Genomic DNA, 23,976 nt, shown 5'->3' with positions numbered 1-23,976 from the left:
GACAACCAAAAATATCCCTGGACATAGCCATAAGCCTCTGGGAGGCAAAATAGGTCCAGTTGAGAAGTGCTGCTCTAAGGCATGCTATTGTGTGCATCTTCAAAACCAAATATTCTACAGTAAGCCTCAATCTTTATTTTTACAGAGGAGGCATATAATGTAAAATGAAAACAAGTAGAACCAAAACCTTCTGACAGGGAAAAATATTCTAAAACGTAATCAAATTGAGATTGTAATTATACATCAGTCAGTTTCTGGGCAGCAAGGTCTGATTTCAGCTGAACCTCAGCTAATTTCAAAGTTATTTCTCTATAAAGGGCACCACTCACTTTTAGGTTCATCCCCAACGTTTCCTTCTTTTCTCTCTGAAGTTCTTTTCTGTAGAGATGGATGCTTTCCTCTGATAAAGCAGCCACATCACCACTACTCTTTTCTTGGCTTGCTTCACACCTCTGCACCGAGCTGCTTTCAACCTTAACTATGGCAGAAGAAAGAGAACCAAGGGTAACCAATTCCTTCTCCAAAGCTAATGCCAAATGATCAATTAGGAAATCCTCACTTCCTAATTTTAGATTTTTGAAGAAACTGTTTATAGGTAGAACTCTGCTGAGATTATGAAGGCACTGGAACAAAATTGTTTGATTCCTGGAATGAAAAAATCAAACACACTATTAGAAAACTCAGAAGAGCACAAAACAGTCATATACAACATACCATAGTAATCAATCAATCTTCATTTATAAACCCTCCAGTGATGAACAGAACCAATAATGCATGCATGTGGGCACTGATACAATTCAGACTGTAGCAACTAAGTACAGGTGGCCCCATGTTTGGGTGAATCTGCAGATGTGGAATCCACAGATATGGAGGGCAGACTGTACTATGCCATTTTATAGAAGGGGCTTGAGCATCTGTGGATTTTGGCATCCACCAGGATCCTGGAATCAATCCTCTGTAGATACAGAGGAACAACTATATACATATGCTCAATCAACTCAGTTAATATTCATCAGGTTGCTTCCTGATTACATTTTCTCGGAGTAGTAAGATCAAAACTGTATTTTTAAAATTTCATTGTTGGGGAGAGGTGAGAGGAACCCTTAAAATAATTATTAGGCCAAAAACAAACATAAAATTAAAACAGCTTCAGCTCCTAAATGAGACCACCTGTCCACTCGTGCTGTACCAGGTGATGACCTAGACATGTCCCACAATGGTACACAACACTACTGCGGGGATCCCTGCTGGACCACCCCCCTATACACACACACTTCCCTGGACCAATTCCAGCTTGATGTGCATTACCTGGAATAGACTATTAAAGTCCCTTCAAATGGTGTTCTTTGTCTCCAGTTGAAAAGTGTCCCATAGAAACTTCCTGGCCTTTTACAAAAGTACATTTCTGGAAATTCTTTGATTACTTCACATTCCATGTGTTCTAAGAGCCACACCTTCACTGAAGTCAGAGCATAGCTGGGTGATGTGATTTGAAAACAAGTTTCGCGCAATGCAGCGAGAAGTGCGAAGAGATCTTCCGTGTGTTCTACAACAAAAACACGTCACAAGCACTGTCATCAAACCCTGGCCATTACCACATCAAGGGAGTTCTTAAAATTTTCTGATTCGATTAGGTATATGATTAAAAAGGACCTACAAAAATTACCTAGAAGTTTCTTCTTTGGAAACGTCAGCAGGTATTTCCCACTTGAAAGATCTTCTAGACTGAAACAAATTCTGCCACACTGAACGCAACGAGCTTCAGAATAATTACCATTCTCTCTCTCTTTAATTTGTAGCAGCACAATGCAACAAAAATTACTGAACGCTAAAAGTGGTGACAGAGATGTTACAGCAGTAATCATTTGTATACAGTCTTTCTCCAAGGGTTGTTCACAAACAACACTTTCCTCTTTCCCTTCCTCTTCCTCACTACCAACACTCATCTTGATTCTTTTTACCTCTGATCCTATTTCACATGGCACTGGGGAAGAATTCCTACTCAACGTGATCACCCTATTTTGACACTTAATAAGCGGAAAGCTGGAGTTATGGGCCTGATCCATTGACAGCGATAAAGTCACAAGACTTGAGGACCTGTAAAAAATACAGCTCAGTTTAGTCTACAAGCTCATTCTTTAAAATCAAACAGATGATTAAAGGTCATACAAACACAACAAAAAATTTTTATTCTCTCCTTTCCCAGGAATTATCATTTCAAATGTATAGTGTATCAGAAAATTAAGTGTAAAAACCAAACACATTTTTAAAGATCCTGTAATAGCACTTCTCTTGAAACAGGAAAGCAAAAACACTGTAAATATGCTGGACTTTAGGAAAGTAATTTGTAAGAAAAAGGAAAGGTAAAATAATGCTTGTATTTTATTTTTGAGGTAGATTTTTCTCTTTTCCTCTTAAACATGGGAAAAAGTACTCATTTTTTAAAAGAGTTAATTTGGTAATCATTTAGAATGAAATACCTCTAAAGTAAAAATTGTATTTTATACTCCTCCAAATGATGTGAATGAAATCTGCATTTTAATACAGAATATCATTTACCCATCAACAATAATATTGTCTTGGATATATTATTTAAACTAATTTCATGTGTTTCTGTTTCTATTTAATATGGCTACCAGAACAGTGAAGGTTACTTATGGGGCATGCATTATACTTCTGTTGGCCAGTGCTATTCCAGGGCATCAAGATGATGTTAGCATGTTAGAATTTACTTACAGCTTCAAAGAAGATGTGGTTTTCACTCCAACAACCAAGCTATCTTCTATTACACGATACCATATCTTCTCTACTAGCTGTTCTGGATCTTGAAAATTGCCTGATAACTTTTCATCAAAGGTATTGGCAGGATTTTCTTCTTTACCACAAAGAGTAACAAGACATTCCTTATAGAAAAATATGTTTAAATAACTGATTACAAAAAAAAAAACCGGCCAAATGTAGCAAGACTAAAAACATAACGTAAAGCAGCTTTAGGCTAGGCATTATGGCAGACATATTTTAAAATACATTAACATCTACAATATATACAATAGATTATATATAATTCACTAAAATAAAATTTATAAAACATATAATTAACTATGACTCAGATCATGAAGCACGACCTGATTGTAAAGAAGGCTCTGAGTATCCAACACAGAGCCAGCGGGGATGGAAACCTGAAGTCAAGTCCACTTTGAGAAATAATCTGACAATATGTGCCCAAGGCATGCTGAAAACAATCCAGTCTTTGTCAGTGACTTAAACTAAACTTAATAACTGTAAATTTTTGTATGAATAACATTGATTAAACTATCTTTGGACTGCTGATCAATTACAGCTAAAATTTTTTTCTTTAAGTCCAGGCCATACTCATTCATTTCCACACACATGGATTTATAATACAAATGAAAATAGGAGAAATAGTGATAACTAATAATACACGACACTTATTAAATGTTTACTATATGTCAGGCATTGTTCTAAATGCCATTCACATATCCATTTGTTTAACCATCTCAATAACCCTAATGCCCTAGGTCAGTAGTATTATTTTCTACATTTTCCAGGTAAGGAAAACTGAGGCACAGGGAGGTTAAGTACCTCACCCTCGGACGCCCAGTGAGCAACAGGCAGAACTGGGATCTGAACCAAAGCCAATTGGTTCCAGAGCCCATGATCTATATTAACCATTTGTCTATACTCCTCCTTTATGTGGTAATTACTGAAAAAAAATATGAGTACTTGTACTATAGTGAACTCAACAAGTTCCTAGGAATCTGATGCTTCTGCCAGTAGCTGTGAGATTTGAGGCCGACTATCCACCTAAAACCTGCAGAAATTTTTATTAGCTGCCAGAATTGCTTTTAAAGTTAAGAATGTAAAGGGCCTAAAATGGTGCCTTGCACAGAGTGGTTTCAATGCAGTAAGTTCTAACATTTCTTCCCCTTTTCTAATACTGGTAAAATCGCTGGGGTCAAGTAGGGAAGAGAAATGGGAAGACTTTAAATAATGACTTTCAACAATGACTTGCATGACGTTTCCCAGGAGATTAGAACAGTAATACAGGAATGCAACATGATGTGCTCTTGTCTTACATTAACGGAATCATACTTTGGGGTGAAACCCTCATATTGCTAAGGCTGAAATACAGACACAAGGCATAGACTATTACAAGAATGGTAAATCTTAGAGTCAGTGACTTGAGGGAATAAAATGCAACATCAAATTTCTCTATGTCCAGCTTTTCCTGATTTATTTGAATTTTGGTATGCTGTCTTTTTCTGTATGGAACTAATGGGCATAAATACTGTTTGTTATGAAGTCAAAGAAGTTTTTGCTAACTTCTACATTACCATACTGGCATAAGGAACTGCAAGGTACCTGAAGAGGCTCTTATGATGGTCAACCACCAAACAAAACAAGAGTAAAATTATAAAAAGCATATGTAAGGACTAAAAAAGCACAGCAACTTAGGGACATTAGTAACTAGAGTAATAAATATCCTTAGAAATGAACCATGCAAGAGACTAAAAGAACAATTATTATATTAGTGATGAAATTATGGCACCATTAAAACAAGGTTAAATAATATTCAACATATTCTGTTTCAGAAGTCAGAAAACATAGTCACCCCTTGAACAACACAACTTTAAACTGTATGGTCCACTTATATGTGGATTTTTTCAAGAGTAAATACTTCAGTACTACACGATCCACAGTTCGTTGAATCTGCGGATGGGGAACTGGAGATACAGAGGGCTAAGTATAAAGTTATTCATGAATTTTCAACTGAGTGGAGGGTTGGCACCCCTCACCCCCATGTTGTCCATGGATTAACTGTAATCCATCCATGAGTAATTTCTATCTAAACCACACAAATAAAAAAGTTTAATAGTTAAATCTTTTTAAACAAAAAGGACTTGTTTCCCAAGGTTACTGATAACTGAGATTTTAATATCCCACAGAATAAGAATAATTGCAAACTGGTAAAACACTGGCTTCTTAACCAAATAGTTTTCAATGTCATAGAAGCCCACCATTATAATCCCTGCCACTCTGCTTCTTGATCCATTGAGCAGGATTGTCTAATATATTCCAACATTCCAATTTAAATATCACTTCAGTATCTTGTAGATTTCCAATTCATAAAATGATGAAATGGTCACATGATTCATTTTACCTCGTCTGTACTTGACGCACTATCATCTTTCCCTTGAAACAGGTTCATTAAAGCTTTGTAAGATTTTGAAATAATTTTTTCCTTAAGCAAGAGATGCTGCTGAAATTCGTGAATAGAAATGAAACCAACCTGTAAAGGATAAAGAAGAATCACCGCCAGAGACATAAATTTCAAATGAAACCCAATATACCATTAATTCACTAAGTATTTTCTCCAAACTTGCTTATTAATTCATTTTCTGTAGAAAAGCAAAGACTACTTCTCAGAGCAAAACTGTTTTAATTATAAATTTTAAGTCTCTAATTACAAAGGAAAATAACAGCAAATAATTACAATAGTTTATGGATCAAATTGAGAGAATGCCAATGTATTTGCATCTGTTTCCCTACTGAGTTAAGTAATGAATCAATATGAATATGAATGAGTTCTAATCAATATGAATAAAAGTCAAGGCCTACAAGCATTCCTGCCCCAACAAGAAAACTGATTTTCTTGTTGAAATAACTCTGCTTCAAAAAGCAGAAGGTACCATTATGAATAGAAATGCTCACTTTTGATTTGATACTCCTTGAAATCCTTTGTTCATATAACCTTTATAGTAAAATTTTAAAGATAACACATAACAGATCCAAAATTGTCACAAGTTTATCTTGTGCTAATAAACTCAGGGCTGGGGTCAACTCTTAATCACTGGGTGGCGGGGGGACTGGCTCTGAACTGGGCAAAGGGCAAATGGCTCCTTTTATTGTAGCAGGTAAACAAATTTCAGTACGAAGGATGAAACATTCATGAAATATATTTTGCTCCTGAAAATTTAAAAAGAGTTGCATCATTGAGCTACTAGAAACCATTTCACTTCACATGGATATCTGAGACTGTTTAAGTATTAATTCAGCTTTTAATATAACATGTTTTTCGAGACTGAAAAAACAAAATGCATCCTGTATTTTGTCTTTCTTTTAAATTACATTTTAAGGCAGGTACATTCTTTTTCTTTTTATCAATGAATTATCAGTTGGAGAGTGAAGACTGAGTTCAATCTTACCTCGTTGCACAAGGTATGTAAAGCGTCTAGCTAATACTTTAAAACCACATCTGACCTAGTTCTGTGGGCACCACATCATTCACACTCCATCACTCACTGGCTGAGTGATTCAGGACTGAGGGGATGGGAGATGGACCTGTCTGAGGAGGAGGGCCAAACCTGAGGCTGCTGGAGGGGCAGGGAGTGGAAGACAGGGCTGTGGACAGACTGACAACGAGGCCATGAAATTACGTGTTCTCTCTTCCTTGCTTCCTTCAACTCCAGGAATAAACGCCGAGTCACTAGACTACTTCAATATTTTATGCTATTATAAGTTTCGTTATAAAACTATGAAAATATGCCCATGATAAACCATTTAAACAACATAAAAAGACATCTCACCTTCCCTTCCTAGACCCTCAATCCCATTTGCACAGCCATAAGATTATTTACCTTTCCAGAACTTTTCCATGTATATGTTAAGGAATGCTTTCATTCTCCTCCCCATAAACAAATAAAACCCACCCCAAATCAAATATAGGCACATACTGCACTGCCTGTCACCAAAACTTGCTTTCTAATTCTTACTGTGATCTCTTGCATACATGCAGAAGAATGCACAAGACAAAAAAAAAAAAAAAAAACAAGCGTACAGACGAACAGTGAAGTCCACACCCATGTAACCACATCCGAGTCAAAAAAGCAGCCCCTCAGGAGCAGCATGTGGGTCCTCCCCAATCACCAAATTGTCCCCACCGCAGGCAATGCTACCCTGGCCTTTCAAGATGACTTCCTTGCTTGTCCTCACAATGTTACCATCATTATATCAACTTCTAAAGAATATGTTCAGTTTGTGTGTGTGCGTGTTGCTTCCTAGCCTTTCATGAATGGAACTGTTCTGTATGGACTTGGGTTTCAAGTCATCCATCTGTCGTGAGTAGCTACAGCTCACTTGTTTCATTGCTCTATATTATTCCATCAGCTCACTCGACCAGTTGCCCTGTCCAGTATCCCATTGCTACACATCTGGGTTACGCCCAGTTGGGGAGTATTACAAACAATGCTGCTGTGAACATCCCTGTACCTAGGCCCGAGTTTCTCCAGGGTCCCAGTTTCTCCTCATCCCCTCCAACAAGCAGCTGGAGAATAAACGTCACAGGGGAAAGACCAGTGAGCCGAACTCTAGTTTCAGCTCTGCAAGTCACCTAACGTTTCTGGCTCTCCATTTGTTTCCGTATTTGCAAAATTGGGGAGAGGGTAGATTTGTTCAGCTCTAAAAGGACTTCCGATGCTTAGAAATGTTTGTATCCACACTGAGAGCTAGTGGTAACATGTGGATATTTGAAATAAAATGGACACTCCGCTACCCCTTATTCCGGGCCTGCCCTCAGTTCCTTTCGTATTTTCCTTCTTTGTCTCTGGGCTACCTTCTGGATAATTTTTCTAACAGTCTGGTTTGTTTATTTGTTTCACATCTCTTTAAATCAACTGTTCAACTCATCTGTTGAGTTTTTCCTTTTAATTTCAATGTGCTTCTAGTTTTATGATATTTGGTTATTTTTTGTGTGTGAAAAATTAATCATGATGCTTTGTTTCTTTATGTGCTTATTCTGTGGGTGGCTCATTTTCTTTAAAAAATTACTTCTGAGATCTAGAAGAGGCCTAGGATAAACCTGTGTTTTGAAAGAGGACTCGATGTAGTTTCTGCCAGGTTAGGGCACTCCTGCTTCAGGTTAAGTACAAATGCTCCTAGGGCAAGAGCAGCATCGTGTTGTGCTTCTCTCTCTGGGTTCCAGCCTTTAGGGTTTGGCCTGCTAATTTATTCTTATATTCTCAGCTTTTTGAAGCTTTGAAGATTTTTGAAACCTATTTCAACTCTTATTTTAAGTTGCTTTTATCAGGAGAGTTGATTCAAATACATTAAGTGACATATTACCAGAAGTGGAATTTCTGAAAGTCATGCTTTCATAAATTTAATTGTTTTAGCATCATTTAAAAATCAGTATAAAGAGTTGCCTTATTCTTTTTGACAGCTGCATATTATTCTGTGGCTCATTTATATCATAATTTATTTACCATGCTCCTAATGATGGAAATTAAGATTTTGACTGAATTTTATTTATAAATACTACATAAACATTCCTGTAAAATTAGTTTTGCTTACATGTATGAATATATCCTTAGAACAGATTTCTAGAAGTGAAATTGCAAGAGTAAAAAGATACGTGCAGTTCATATTTTAATAGTTATAACAAGTTCCCTTCTGAGGCGGTCGGCCCACTTTACATATTCAACAATACTGTTTTAGAATGTATATTTATATTAAGAAAATTAATCCTTTGTCACATGTTACAATTTCTTTTTACATAATTTATTTTTTATTTATTTTACTTTGTTCAGAGCACCACAGTTTTAATGTAATCAACCTTCTCCGTTATAGTTCTATATCCATTACGATGTTTTATTTACCTAATGTTCACATTCACATCTACTATGCCTTCAATAAGCATTTAGTGAATTCACTTTAATATTAAAATACTTGCAAAAAAACCTTCTAAAGGGCCTGCAAATCATAAATATTTACTATTTGGCCCTTTACAAAAAACGTTTGCCAGGGATAGAGGAAAAAGATGAATGACAACACAAGGAAACTGACAAATCCATTAGCGTCACTTTTTTAAAAAGGGAGAGAAGGCATTATTCTAGATTAAAAAAACAATGAAACATATAATAATCAAGTGTAAGTGTAAACTCTGATTGGATCCTTAAAAAGGTAGCTATATAAAACATTCTGTGGCAATTGAAGCCATCTGAATATGGACTGAATAGTAAATAAGATTAAGAGATTATTACACTAAATTTCCAAGTACAATAATGGTGTCAGGGTTACACAGGAGAATGTCCCTATTTTTTAGGAGACTCCTGCTAAAATACTGAGGAGTGAAGTATTACAATATTCACAACTTTCAAACGGTTCTGCAGAAATGTACATATACATGCACATACACACATAACAGCACAAACAGATACAGCAAATACAATTTTTTAAAAAGTAACAACAGCTGAATCTATGCGGGGACTAGAGATAAGCACTGCACTATTCTCTGAACTTTTCAATATATGCCAAAATGTTTATGAATGAAAAAAGGCAGGTTACATGAGAACATGCATCTTATAATCACATTTCCATGTAAACGTGCATATATTCATTAAAAACATCTACAAGAATATGTAAGGCAAAGTGTTAAAACAGGTTATATCTCAGTAGTGGAATCATAGGTAATTATTAGTTTCTTTTTAATATTTCTTTGCACAGTCTGAGTATTTTACAGGGAATGCTCATTACCTTCATACATTAGGAAAAAATCAAAAACTTTAAAAGAGAGCTTTGCATGGAAAACTTAAAAGTAAACTGTTAATCTTTGGAACATGTCACAATTCATCATATTTGCTGCTCCTTTACAAGAGTAATGGTATACTGATCCTAAAAACTAGGAGTCAAAAGTCAGCTTCTTATATGCTATCTTATGAGGCTTACTAAATTTATACAATCTTACTACAAAAAGGAATCATTTTCAGATGGTATATTTATAAGAAATGTCATAATAGTTTTTACAGAGGTACCAGAAAAGTTAATAGATCCTTTGAAATACAAGTTTCCCCACCATCTGAAAGTAGAACACGCCTATGAAACCTTTTGTAATCCATTATGAAATGATGTAAAGCGAAAAAGCAATTACCTTAGGACACTCTTGCTAAGGGATGCACAGAATAAATGGAGATAAGGCACAGATGCTCACAGACACAGGTCAAATCTATGGCGGCTGGATGCTGAGATGCTGAGTGCAGTTCCCAGGAAGGAGCTGGGTGGGGCCACTCTCGCTGCTCGGGATGCGCGCTGCCTCTCTAACAGCTCCTTGCAAAGCAAATCACTTTTTGCCTTTTTTCCTAAAAGCAAAACTCCTCCTCCGGTTTCTTTCAGTTAGCAAGAACAGGTGCTAATGCAGATCTTTCGTAAAAGCTAAGTGGCAGAAAGCAAAGTGGCCGTAAAGCGAACTTCCAAAAAGCGGGGGATACCTGTACCACTTCTTTCCCCCTCAATCAGTGAGTTGTTTATACTTTAAGCTCTTTAAATGTTCAATCCTTCATTTAGAATAGCACTAATCCAAAAAGGCAAAAGCAAAAAGCAAACATAGACACTAACTTTCAATCTTCTTTCCAGAGGTGGAATCACCAAATAACAATTCGCTTGCTTGTCATCAAGTAAATCATCTTCATTGCAATCCAAAGTTTCACTCTAATAAATAAAACAATACATTATAACTGAAATTTAGAAATAAACTGAAATTTCTTAAGATTAAGAAAATATAATACAAAAAACAATACAAGTTTATCCAAAAGGCGGTGTGCCACAATACACTGTTAGATAAAAGATACATATTTTCCCCATCATCTTCTTGTAAATGGGAAAATAGAAACTATTATTACCACTATTACCACCCACCTAAAGTTTGCATACTGATTCAAAAAGTATCAGCTTACTAGGTGTTTATAAAATTCCGTAACTAGAGAAAATAAGAATTATACTCATTTTAATAACGCAAGAAAAGCCCTGAGGCTCAGAGATATTTTATATAGATATGAAACTTACAGGGTAGTATTTCCCTTATGCTCAAGATCTTAAAATATCATGAACTGTTACTTTTTTTAATAAAGCAGTTTCACTTCACTGTATTCCTTAATTAATCCAATATTATGTTTATTGGTATAAAATGTGCCTTTTGGAAGCAAAGATAATTTACAGTATTATTGTCACTTGAGTGAACACCAGATATATTATGTTCCAAATTTATATCAAAAGGAGTCAATTTGTAAAACATTTGTTGAAAGGAGAGTCATATTATTTAGAAGATTCAATGTATGTATTTTCAAAGTTCAACAAGTTTACTTTTAAGTATGAAATCAAAAATATTGAAAGGGTAGGTCAAAAGCTTTGAAGTGCTCAAATTTTCTAAAATGTTCTTAAAGTAATGTATAAAAAGTACACGGAACTTACTGAATAGTTTAAGTTGTCAAGGTTCGTTATTTTAAAAGAACTCAGGCAATCTGAATTCAAGGAGTCCCTGAAAAGTAGCAGTACTTGTTCAGTTCCAACTCCAAGAAAGTCATCTATCAGTACTGAGCTAATTTTCTCCCACTTAGCAGCAACCTGAAAGAGAGTGGTAAAGAAGGAATAAAGGAAGAAAAAAAGTCAGATGTAAAATAAGCTAAATCCTTTTGTTGCATGTAGTTCTAATTTGTCATCTTCAATCTTACAAACAAGTAATGAAAATGTTACTGCAAACACTAAAAACTAAAATAAAATACAGATATTGGGGGATCAGAAAACATAAGGAATCATAAATTTATAAATAGCAAGGTAATTAAATTTAATATTTTATCAACATTTGTCCAGGGATTGTCATGTTCCTGATTTCTTTATTAAAATTTTATTATAACTTATAAATTCTAACACTTCTTATGACTAGCTCTAGTGAAGATTCTTTCTCTAACGGGTTAATTTAAGGACGACCCTCATTCCCATAATCCTTAGTGGATGTATGTTTATGATCAAACCAATTACACAAGGTATTCAGTTACTTTAGATAGTCAGAAGGTACTAGCAAACACTTTAAGAGCTCTTAAAGCAGAATAACCTTTAAGGGTCCATAGGAAATTAATTTATACCCTAAACTCTTATAGGAGAGAACATAGCCATTATCAAGGGCACAGCAGGGGAGCGATCTTAAAACAGTGGGGCACCTAGAACCGTCCTAGCCTAATGGAATGACTTGATAAGCTTATACCAGAACGCAAGACCCCACGTTTTAAACAGAAGACAACTTCTTAAAGGTCCATAAAGCTGAAAGCTTCCAGACTAGTCCCCTAGAAAATTAACACCATGGGGGGCAGATACCCTTTCTCCATCAGGCAGAAAAGCTGAAACTCCCACTCAGACCCCTAGGAGCACAGGTACATCATCCTCTAGATGATAGACGGCGGCCTGCATTAAAGCACAAATGTGAGACTCTTCAAGTCTATGTGATCAAATGCCAGACTTTCCCCTATAAGGTTAATTCCAAAGCAGTGACTTATGCAGGAAGAAAGCTTATTTGTAAACCCATATCCTCCCTTCCTCCCACCACTCACCCCTGAGTATTGTGGAGTATGATAAACTATGCGAAGAAACATTGGTAGGAATGTGCTCAGCACACAAACACCATAGAGCTGTGCGCTGAGGCACGCACACACACTCACAACCTATAGCTCTAGAATAGCACTGTCCAAAAGAAATTAGAGGTGAGCCACAAGTGCAAGGCACATATATAATTTTAAAATTTCCAGTAGCCAATAATAAGAAGATTCTCTAGTAGCATTAAAAAAAAAAGGTGAAACTGATTTTATGCTAGTTAATCTATATAAAACATCATCATTTCAATTCAATATAACCAACAAAAATTAATAAGATATTTCACTCCCATCTTTTACTAAGCCTTTGAAATCTGGTGTGTATTTGACATGGCTAGCACATTCTAATTCAGACTAGCTACACACACTTATGGTCACCAGAGGGGAAAGGGGGTGGGGAAGGATAAATTGGCGGTTTAGGATTTGTAGATAAAAACTACTATATATAAAATAAACAACAAGGTCCTACTGTATAGCACAGGGAACTATATTCAATATCTTGTAGTAGCCTATAATGAAAAGAATATGAAAGGGAATATATATATAAAACACTGAGTTACAATGCTGTACACCAGAAATTAACACAACATTGTAAATCAACTATACTCCAATAAAAAAACAAAAGCAGACTAGCCACACACATTTCAAATGTTGCATAACTGTATGGGGCTAGTGACTGTCTCAGACATCACACATTTAGAACATGTGAGCCTCTTTCGATCTACAACACACCAGTATCTATTTCAGATATACCTGACAATGATCTCGATTTTGAAATCCATGCTATACAGATTCTTGTCAAAACTTGCAGAGACAACTTCTACTCAAAAGCGAAAGCCTAAGAGAAAAGCTAATTGTGTGTTTCTCTATACTCAGCTCTGTTTCAAGTCCTATGACTGGGTTAAACATTACATGGAGGGCCTTGATGAAGGGCTGATCTGAGAACCCACTAACCTTGATTTTCATTATTTATTCTAATCTGTGCTTGTTTGGATTTCGCCTACTATTGTTAGCTGCCTTCACTCCTGTTTGGAATGACGTCGTTAAAGGATGGAGGGATGAGTCCATAGCTAACCCGACGGAAGAGGGCTTCTGTGGTTTTCTCCCATTCTGGGGCAAAACTGCTCAAAGGCACCATTTTATTAGTCAGTAACATATTCATTTTATTAATTATTCAAAACCTCTTAAAGTACCACAAACAGTAAATTCCTCTCACTGCACGATGTTAGAAGTAATTTTCCCCTTGAGAGTGTGTTCCATTCACCTGTAAACTTCCTGTATTTATTTTTTTGTCTTAACTGCTAAAAATGCAGTATATTTGCTCGAATGCAGTTATTTCCCTTTATCCAGGTTTTCTGACATGGTTATTTCCCTCTCCCCTTTTATTTGTAGATTCTTAGCCTTTATTTCTGTTTCTAAAGCAATTGAATATTTCACCCTAAGCTGTATCTAATGTCTTTAAAGTACGTGTGTATAAGTGCAACACCAAGTCAGGGGCAGGAGCTGTAAAACTCCCAGAGTGGCAAGGTTACTAAGGCAATTCAGAAGCACTTAACTTGTAGGTAGCAGGGTGCAATTCCAGAGCATTCAATACCAGGCACTGAGGACAGTTAGAAGTATAGAATCCCCAAAGAGGTAGCTTAAGGTGTACGTCAGTAGAAACTCAGGTAAGTAATTTACGGAAAGGACGGTGGTCCACTGTAGAGAAAGAACCCTGGAACACAATTTCAAGGCAGGGAGGCCACCAGCTACAGGCCCATTTACAGGGAGTGACATGGTCTCCTGCTCTGGGGCATGTGTTAGTGGCAGAGCTCTACAGGGTCCAAGCAGCGGACCCATTTCAAGTGAGTGAGGACTATATTCCACTGAATGAATGAGGCACAAAATTCCTGTTCTTTATCCAGGTGAAGAGGGGACCTTGGATGGGCACCACTCACTGATGATGGCCTTAGCCCTGGTCCAATACAATAATAGCTACCGCTTACTTAGCTTCTCCTGTGTGCCAGGTGCTGGGCAAGTCACTTCACAGTGTCACTTTATTTAATTCTCCCTTCTCAGCAGGATGACCCCAATTTCATACACACAGAAAATGAGTTCACCAAAAGTAAATTCATTCCTTAAGGTAACAGCAGCATGTTGCTCAGTTGGGATTTGAAACCCAGGTTAAGTGTGTCCTTTCCATTACCCTGACCCCAATAAGGATTACAGGCTGTATGAGATGCTTCCCTCTCCGCCATTTCTTCAAAAGAAAGGAAGAGAAAAAGACAGAAAATATTGCTTTCCCAAAAAACCTTGAAGTAAAAGTGTAACGCGCTTTTTAAAAGATTACTTGCTAAATAAAATAGGATAGTTTTCAAATTATTTTCCTTTTGAGAATTTAAGTCCTCTATGAGTTATAGAGATCAAATATGGTTACATAATCCCTAGTAACATAAAGGTAATTTACAAGGCAAAGACTGATAAAACACAATTTCAACCTAACATTTCCACACACCAACATAATTCACATAAAAAAATGCCTTTTGAGCTTTCTAAAACATTTATCAATATTCCACATCAAGGTGATAATACAGTGATAGAAATCTGAATTGAGCTTCTAAGTGAGCTAAATGGCCAGGGCACACACAAAGTAAGGCAGTATCTGTTTTTTTCCCAAAGTAATACAAGAACTTAAAAAGTTGTATAATGTACTAAAAAACTACTTTTGGAAGATCATGAATTATCAACACTTCACATCACATAACTGATTGTACTGACAGACATCTTAAGCCAGGAGGACGCAATGTTAACAAAACATCAGGGTTGGAGAAATATTATTGGAGACGCTCAGTTAGTCTTCCAATTTCCTTTTCATTTTCTGTACCTTTTTACGTGTTACTGAACGCTTATTACCAGTCACTATTTTGAAGCAGTTTCCAAACCTTACGTTAAAAGATACGACTATATGTAGATAAAATGTGAATGCCTGCTTAAAGGACAACTCTTGAGTTTCAAAATACAACGTAATGAAATTTTCTAAGCAACAGTTTTTAGAAAAATTAACACATCACTTTTCTCCAGAGAACAATTATTTGTCTCTAAAGGGACAATGACAGTTTTCAAGGAATTCCTCTAGATTTCATTTTAAGTTTAAAAAGATCATTACCTACTTTTAAAAAGTTGAAAAACTCATTTGAGTTTTCTAGGAAGGCTCATCTTATTCTAAGTAAAAATACACATCTAACTACCATCACGCTAATAAAAATTAGAAATAGTTACAGTAAAAGACAAGTAAATATATAATAACTGTAGTTATATATTTATGTATTTCAAAAAAACTCAAGGGTTTTATGACTCAAAATGGTAAGGCAAAACCTTCAGCAAATAGTATTCAGATAATTTTGAGAAAAAAGAATGATGTAACGTATGATTTTCTTTTAAACGCAGCACTAAAAATCGATTTGGATAATAAGGCTCCACGACGAATCCTATGAAGCACTGGGATGCTTAGTAGGTCTAAGACTACACCAATTGAACGATTATGACAATCAGTACCATACCTGAAAGTTCTTTTCCCAAACAGCACAAGCATCATTGGACCGAAAGGATACGACAAAAAGGAGGTCTCCACCTGAATCCATCAGGTGAACTGCACAAGGATCTCCAAATGGAAGCTGGCACACACCTTGAGGAATCCCATTTCGGAATGAAATCAGTTGATTCTTTCGAGTAAGGGCAATCAGAGACATTCTTAATTGGTTGTTGACAATCTCAGCTGCACAGGCGTGCACGCAAGTTATCACACTTCTATAAACAGGAGGGATAATGTACGTATCGCTTATTACTTCTTCCCTTTCGAGGGAGTATACGCAAAAGTGGGTATTCCAAGTTGCATAATCTGATGTTGAAGGCTTTTGGGTGCATCCTTCCTCAGATAAATAACATCTCTTTGGTCCTAATAAAACCATGCCTACATTTTCAATCTCCCCCGCCCACTCAATAGAGGAAAAGTTCATAGACACAGTAATAACTCTGCCAGTTTGGGAAGAGATATAAAAGAATGTATGGACATGTCTCCATAAAACTAAAGGGCCATTAAGGACCCTTACGCTGTCCTTCAACTCATAGCCTAGTCTAAAACTCAAACACTTTTCAAATTTATTGGTACTGTGAAGAAATAGTAGGAAATACTTGAAAATGTTATTTTCTTTATTGCACTGTATCATGATATAAGGTAGATTAACTCCGGTTCTGAAATCTGAAACACAATCGCAACACATCATTTTTAAGTGAGAGTATTCCTCTTTCATGCTGAAGAATCCAGTGGACTTCTGAACAAATACTCCTGTTTCTCTGTCAAATACCATTCTTCTGACATGTAACATGGATATTTTCGCAGGCCCTTTATCTACAGAATTTCCTTCAGACAAACGAAAAACAAGCACTTCCCCGTTGTAGCATAAGAGCCTTTCCTGTTCGTTAAACGACATAGCTTGTTTGCTAGCCAGTCCACAGTGTCAAGTCTGATTTGTATGGGTCCAATTTTCGAATGTCAATCGATTCCAGTTGATGCTTTTAAACCTAAAAATGAAATGAGAGAAACTGCAATCAAATAGGCAGGGCGGAAGAGAAAACACGTGTTTTTGTTGGAGAACTATCACACAGGTAACGATAAACTTGTATTAACATTCCTAAGCTTTTTATGCTAGCTTAACAATGTCACACTATCGCAAACGGTGTCCCAAATATTATTTCTGTACAACTCTTAAAAAAACACAATTTGCAAAGAATGCAAATAACCATACCACGAAAGATAAGTGACTGTATCAATGGCATCTATGAAAAGCTGGAGGTGCTCTACGAAAAGTGATTGCAGATGTTCTTTCTGGCTTAAAGGTTCCAATTCTGTCTGTCAAATCTACCGACCTAACCTGGTTTTCCCCTTTTCTAACCTGTTGCCTCCAACTGGCTGTCCCCCTCTCAGCCTTAACCCCTTTACAACGACAACTCAGCCAGTCAAGGATTCCAAATACATGGTCCCACAGCCCAGGCATGTGGGTTCCACTTCCCTGAGAAAGGAGTTCGTACAGACTCTATGGCAAAAATGAAACCCCAGAAAGAAAAACAGGAGCTGCTGTAACATGGCTTTAAAAAATCTCCATAGGAATAACAGAAATAAATCTCGAATCTTCCTTTGCAAAAACAAAGCAGGTTTACATCTTAAGAAAGTCACTATCCTTATTCAAAATAGGAACAAAAACAGAGGATTAGTAATATTACAATGAACACAAGAATTAAATAATAGCTGTCAATTATCCATGCTTCTTATATCCCAGGAACAAAACATGCATTATCTCATTTGATGCTCACAGCTATTCTTTTAAAGTGAGCATTCTTACCATCCCATCTTTTAAAAGAAAAAACCATATTTTAAACTAGGATCAGAAGAATTTCCAAGGTTACAAAGCTAATCAGCAATGGCACTAGATTTGGAAGAGGGGCCCTCTGACTCCTGAGTCTACACTCTGAACCAGCACACTGTCCTGGTGTGCGCTCCCTTTGAACACTGGTTATGAGAAAGGCAACTTGAGAGAATTAGTTAAGTAGAATACAGAGCAAAGGAACGCCCCCTCCACATGTAAGAAAAAGATGTGGCTCTCGCTTTACTCAGTGGCTATATACGCTGAGTCACCCCTTTACCAGTTACTGACTGCTTAGCAGGTGCTGAGAACTGTGCACGCTCAGAGCACCTCCCGAATGTCGGGCCTGCCTTTTACTAGATGTGTGCTTTACGGCAAGGTACTTAACCCCTCACACTCACATCTCTGTCATGGGGTGCAGTAGCAGTATCTGCCCTACAAGGTACTGGAATTAACTACTAGAACCCACCTGAAGTGGAACCCGGCACACGCAAAGCGCTAATACCGGCTGGCTCAGACCATCACCGTCAAGAGCAGCGGCACGGCCGGCTCAGGCTTACACAGCATCTAACCGTAGAAACCTCAGAATAGGCACGCACTTAGTTTGCGAAGGCTAAAAGGTCTCTCGTCACTATGTGTGACCCTCATATTCTCTCTCTTCTCCTATTTGTGGATCATTTACACCAGGAAACTCAACCACTTCAGAAACAAGTGAAAACTAGGTTATTTACAAGTAAGAAATACTGTTTTTCTTTTTTGAATGAGAAGCAAACTCAAAAGGCTTAGGGTTTATTCTTTTATTATAAAAATCTACCAATTGTCCAACTAGAGAAAAGTATCACTGAACCATCAGCTATAAATTTAACTTAATGTAGCTTGCATTTTATTGAAATAACTTGAGTTAGAGGCAATTCTACTTAAAAGCAGACTAGATTACTCAGCATCTACGTGGAAATGGGAGACGCTGTACCTTATTGTCTAACCTCCAAATACATCACTTGTAGGTTTCAAATACGCTCACTAATTCTTTGAAACTCCTTCCATCAAGAAGTGGCACTTAATTCTCCTCTCCCTGAGTGAGGCCTGGTCATTACGACTCACTTCTAGCCAAGAGATTACAGCAGAAGATTGGGTCACAGAGTATGGTGGCTTCCTCGTTGACTTCTTCCTTGGATCACTTGCACTGGAAAAAAAACCACCCACTGTATCATTAAGACACACAGGCAGCCCCATGGAGATGTACACACGGCAAGGAACTGTGGGTTCCTGCCAACAGCCAGCAAGGGACTGGGGCCTTTTGCCAAGAGCCATGTGAGTGGGCCTTCTTGGGATCACACCTTCCAGCTCCAGTCCAGCCTTCCTGAGCCAGAACCACCCAGCTAAGCTGCTCCCAAATTCCCGGTCCTCAGAAATTTGAAGATGATAAATGTTTGTTGTTACGCTGCTGAATTTGGGAGTAATTTGTTATGGAGCAACAGATAAATATATTCCTCTATGGAATTTGTTTGTTTTTTTTTTTTTAATCAAACTGACGATCCTGTTTTTGAGAATTTCAAGAAGTAGGACTGAAGTAACTGGAGATACTCTATCCTAATACGAACCAACAGAAGCCAACTGGCTTAGTAGTATATTGGTAGACAATGCATGCAAAGATCTGGGACAACAGGTATCCCAACGTAGTTTCAACTTCATCACTAAAGAAGATAGGGAAATCAAAGGTGTGGCTTTCACTCATAAAATGACCTTTTACTTTAAAGGAAATAAACGTATTGGTTATATTACATCAAAACATATGAATAATATTTTCTTTATTTCAAATTTCCCACAGACATCTCAGACCTCTTAGAAGACTTCTAAAAACTGTCACTTTTTAGCATTAAATGATATATTCTTTTCTTAGCATTAAAATTACATACCCTCAGGTAAAGATCTAAGAACTCATTGTCTTTCACTACCTACTCACTTAAAAAGGTTTTCAGATTTCTTAATACTAAAACCAACCAAAAATAACTTGTGTCCAGAAAAGGGTTTTGGGATTTTAACACGAGATGTCACAACTAATGTGTAATCAACACAATGTCACACCAAGTGTGACAGGACTAAGGAGGATCTGATTGCTAAAAGATCAGTAGAATCACTCCCTTATTAAATTTTAGAGTATGTACTGCTGCACCTTGATAAAGTTATGAGTTAGGAAAATCAGGCCTCTTACATGCTGCTCTTCTAACGCTATCACCAAGTTCCTAATGTTAGAAATTTCTTTCAGGGGGAGGGTATAGCTCAGTGGTAGAGCGCATGCTTAGCATGCATGAGGTCCCAGGCTCAATCCCCAGTACCTCTGTTAAAAAAAAAAAAAAATATATATATATATATATATACACACACACACACAACACACATATATATGTGTGTGTATATATATAAAAACCTCACTACCTATCCCCTTCTAAAAAAAAAAAACTAAAAGTAAAAAAAAAAAAAACTTCTTTCTCCCAACTCTCTGTCCCAATTGCCACTAGTTCAGGCTTTCATCTCTCACTTAGATCGTGGTAAAAAGCCCTTTAATCAGCCTTCCTTACTCTAGTCTCTCTCCCCTCTAATATATCCATCTATTTATGCTACCTCAGTTATTGTTCTAAAACACAAGCTTGATCAGGTAACTGTCCCCTCATTCAAAAGATTTGCATGCACCCACGCCCCCCTCCACCAGCCCCCAACAGATCTCTGATCCATGAACTAGTTACCACCTGGAAACACAGACACTAAATATTGTACATTGAACATATAAATGATGGAGAGATAAAAGGTTGCAAACCACTGCTATAAAGTAGGGCATGGAATTCAAAGGCCTATTATAATCTTAATTCAACATACTTTTAGCATGAGCTCTAGGCAAAAAGAAAACTTATTCTCATGGACTTAGACTCAAAGAGACTGAAAAACATTGTTATATGAAAGGTCACTGCTTTTTATTTTTAAATACCATTGTAAAAATATGCACATTTTCAATATAAGTTATTCTAAATGGACCATCATCAGAGTTCAAAATTAGAAGTTATTAATATTTTAATGTATAAATTTTTTCCTCAAACTTTCTGTAATCTCAAGGCTTACTGAATTCTCATATCTGTGTATATGTTTTATTTTATACTGATGCAACATCTATTTTAAAAGTAAAAGTTCTTAGCATATGTTCGTAAGAAAAACCTTTAAGCCTGTGAAGTAAGTGGTAATTTTCTTTTTTCAGGTAGAAATAATCTGGAAACAAGTGAAACTAAGTTTCAATTCAGAAGTTCTTAAACCAATATTAACAAGCTCTGATTAATCAAATCGGGACACCAGACTTAGCATTCCAGCCTACTAGTCATTTGACTTTTTACTTAGTACTCTTACAACAGTGGCTGCTGAAGTAACAGGTAACTCAAACCAGTTTTACCTTCTGTTGCAGAGCTGGAGGGGGATGGGAGAGAGATTTCGATGCAGATTATTTATAAAATAATATGTAGTTAATTTGAGCTTTTCCTGTTTTTTATTACCACACATCAAAGTTGACTTTATATTTTACACATAAAATGAAAAAAGACGTGAGCGTATACTAGAAAAACAATACATGATAATCTAAATATAATAGTTTGGCAACAAATTATCACCCTTATCCAACCTTCTCTCACAGCCTCCTACCAAATAAACAATGTTCCATTAAATGCTAGTAAATTCATTAGGCATTATAAATTTCAGAACTCTAAATAAACTACAGGTCTGGTTCAGGAAAATCCTAAAAGAGCACTATATCATCTGCAGATGAAATCTAAAAAACTCTCTAAGAAACCATATTGATTGCAACCAATGGACAGTGTCTTTGGAATTCTATCTTTGGAATAAAGGTAGAATTAAGACACTTAACTACAGGAATGTATGTATATATATGTATAACTGGGACATTATGCTGTACACCAGAAACTGACTCATTGTAACTGACTACACACCAATAAAAAAAATTTTTAATTAAAAATATATCTAACTAAAAAATTCACCTAATAATATTAAACATAATCTCATGAGCATAATACTCATAGGTGTCATTTTTCCAACATATAGGATACTGTTTACCTAAGTAAATTAACTGGGCTACAGAGTGGGTCCACTGTTAAAACTTTTTCTACCTATATAACTAGAAGTCATCTGCTGGGGCCTACCCAGAATCAATCTCCCTTTTTCCTTTCCCAAAAAAGCTTAGGGTACCTGAAGTGTAGAAGAATGTGGGGGAATGGAGATCTACTAAGAGAATTTAAAAAGATTAAATTAAAGGCTCTCTATGCTATACTAAACACTTCTTTCTCTAAGCAATGATAGACCACTGAAAGATTTCAAAAATAGAAATCACAAGATTGTACTTCTAAATAATAAAGATCCTGTGACAGGGGGAGTGAAGTGAGACTGGAGGCAGAGCCATCAATAGGAAATAATTATGAATACTTAGTTAAATTAAAGGGAGATTTTTGGAAGGCAATTTGGCATAAATGGAAATGCATACACCCAGGATTTTTTTTTATTTCATTTTGTTTAAAAATTTTTTTTTGTTTTTCTATTCAGGAATTTCATTTCTAGATACAAACCCAGAGAAATAATCCTACATAATAACGCACAAGGACATTGCTCTAGAGTGTTCACTGTGCTGTTATTTGTAATATTAAATAAAAAGTAAAAACTTTGATGACCACCAATAGAGGAATGAATAAATACAGATGGAATATCATCTTGTAGTTAAAAGGAATGAATTAGATAGATAACATTGTGTCTAGAGTTCAAAAATCGAGTGAAAAAAATAAGTTGCAGAAAAATGTATACTGTAGTACATTATGTATCAAAATCAAAACACATAAAACAGCATTATATATTTTGTTTACCTTCAATGGCTACATTCTCGGACTGCTTTCTCTGTGCCAGGCACCGTTCTAAGCATTTTGCACTAACTTATTCATTTTTCATGATACCCTTATTAACCCATTTCCATGAGGAAACTTAAGCATGGAGTTTAAGGATCTTCTCTAAGGCCTACAGATAGTAAGCGACAGAGCCAGGTTTCAAACCCAGGCAGCCTGGTCCAAAATAAAAAATGCAAAGATTCTTGCCAAATTCCAATGACTGTTTATTCTGGAGAAGAGGAAGGGTATCAGGGTAGGGGAGTGGAGCCAGAGAGAAACTTTAGCTATATCTGAAATGTTATTACTTCGAAGATGTATTCAAATACTTTTTACACAATGTGTGTATTTCTCTTCATTAAAAAAAAGTAAACATATATTTTAAAAGTTTGGAACAAAAAAATGCTAGCGTCCATCGTGGTTGACTAGGGACCGTGGGAATATGAGAATTGTTCTTTTCTTCTTACAACTTTGTAATTTTTCAGTTGTGACAGCCAAAAATATCTCCAAGCAGTGCCAAATGCCCCCTGGGAGGCAAATTCGCCCCAGCTGTGAACTATCTTAATTAATAAACTGAAAGACGCTTTACATCTTTTTAACTTCATATAACTTTTAAAGATTTCAAATATCTACTCATTGCTAAGTATTTCACACTCCAAGTGGGAAAGATGCTGCAGAGGCAAAGAAAGGTTCAAGCGAAAAATTCCCAGAACATAGTATGAAATCTAGTTATTCCACAGAATGATGGGCACAGGCCCCAGGACGCCCACTTCCTTCCCGCTCTTCCGCAATGAAGGGACCAGGGGAGCCAACCCAGCCCCGCCACCTCCTCGGCGAAAGTCACTTGAGGAGACAAGCCGCCACCGGCCCTACCTCTGCGCGTGGGGTTCCCGAGTACCACAGCCGCCACGTCCCCGACGCCACAAACAGGCGAAGCGTCCGACGACGCCAAACCTCCCGCTCGCGCGCTGCATCTTGGGAGGCCCAGGCCGGAGGCTGCGTCCAGCGCAGAGGAGGCGGAGCCTGCCCAGCTGGCCAGAAGACGGTTGCCAAGGAAGGCTGAAGAGGCGTGGCCTCCGGGGATTGTTGTGAAAGCGAATAGCAGGCGGAGCTCGCACGGGCGGAGCTCCGCGAGGGATGCGCTCGCGATCCCCCGGCTGGCGGGGGCGGACCCGCAGTGCAGGGGACGTCAGGGGGCGGGGCCCGAACGGGAAGCGACTG

The 23,976-nt window shown here is 37.0% G+C and overlaps 1 protein-coding gene across 1 annotated transcript; it reads right to left on the bottom strand.

Annotated features, from left to right (window-relative positions):
* Positions 1–112: 112 nt before the first annotated feature.
* Positions 113–23,817, bottom strand: LOC141574631 (Fanconi anemia group B protein-like). Its single transcript, XM_074350095.1, has 9 exons — positions 23,629–23,817; positions 15,974–16,994; positions 11,263–11,415; positions 10,411–10,503; positions 5,183–5,311; positions 2,737–2,903; positions 1,667–2,097; positions 1,309–1,546; positions 113–645 (listed from the first exon to the last, which is right to left on the bottom strand). The coding sequence occupies exons 2-9, from the start codon at positions 16,901–16,903 to the stop codon at positions 237–239; spliced, it is 2,550 nt and encodes an 849-aa protein (XP_074206196.1). The 5' UTR covers positions 16,904–16,994; positions 23,629–23,817; the 3' UTR covers positions 113–236.
* Positions 23,818–23,976: the final 159 nt, after the last annotated feature.

The sequence above is a fragment of the Camelus bactrianus genome, chromosome 22 (genome assembly GCF_048773025.1).
Source record: "Camelus bactrianus isolate YW-2024 breed Bactrian camel chromosome 22, ASM4877302v1, whole genome shotgun sequence".
Lineage (NCBI taxonomy): Eukaryota > Metazoa > Chordata > Mammalia > Artiodactyla > Camelidae > Camelus > Camelus bactrianus.
This window is presented reverse-complemented; position numbering and strand designations above follow the sequence as displayed.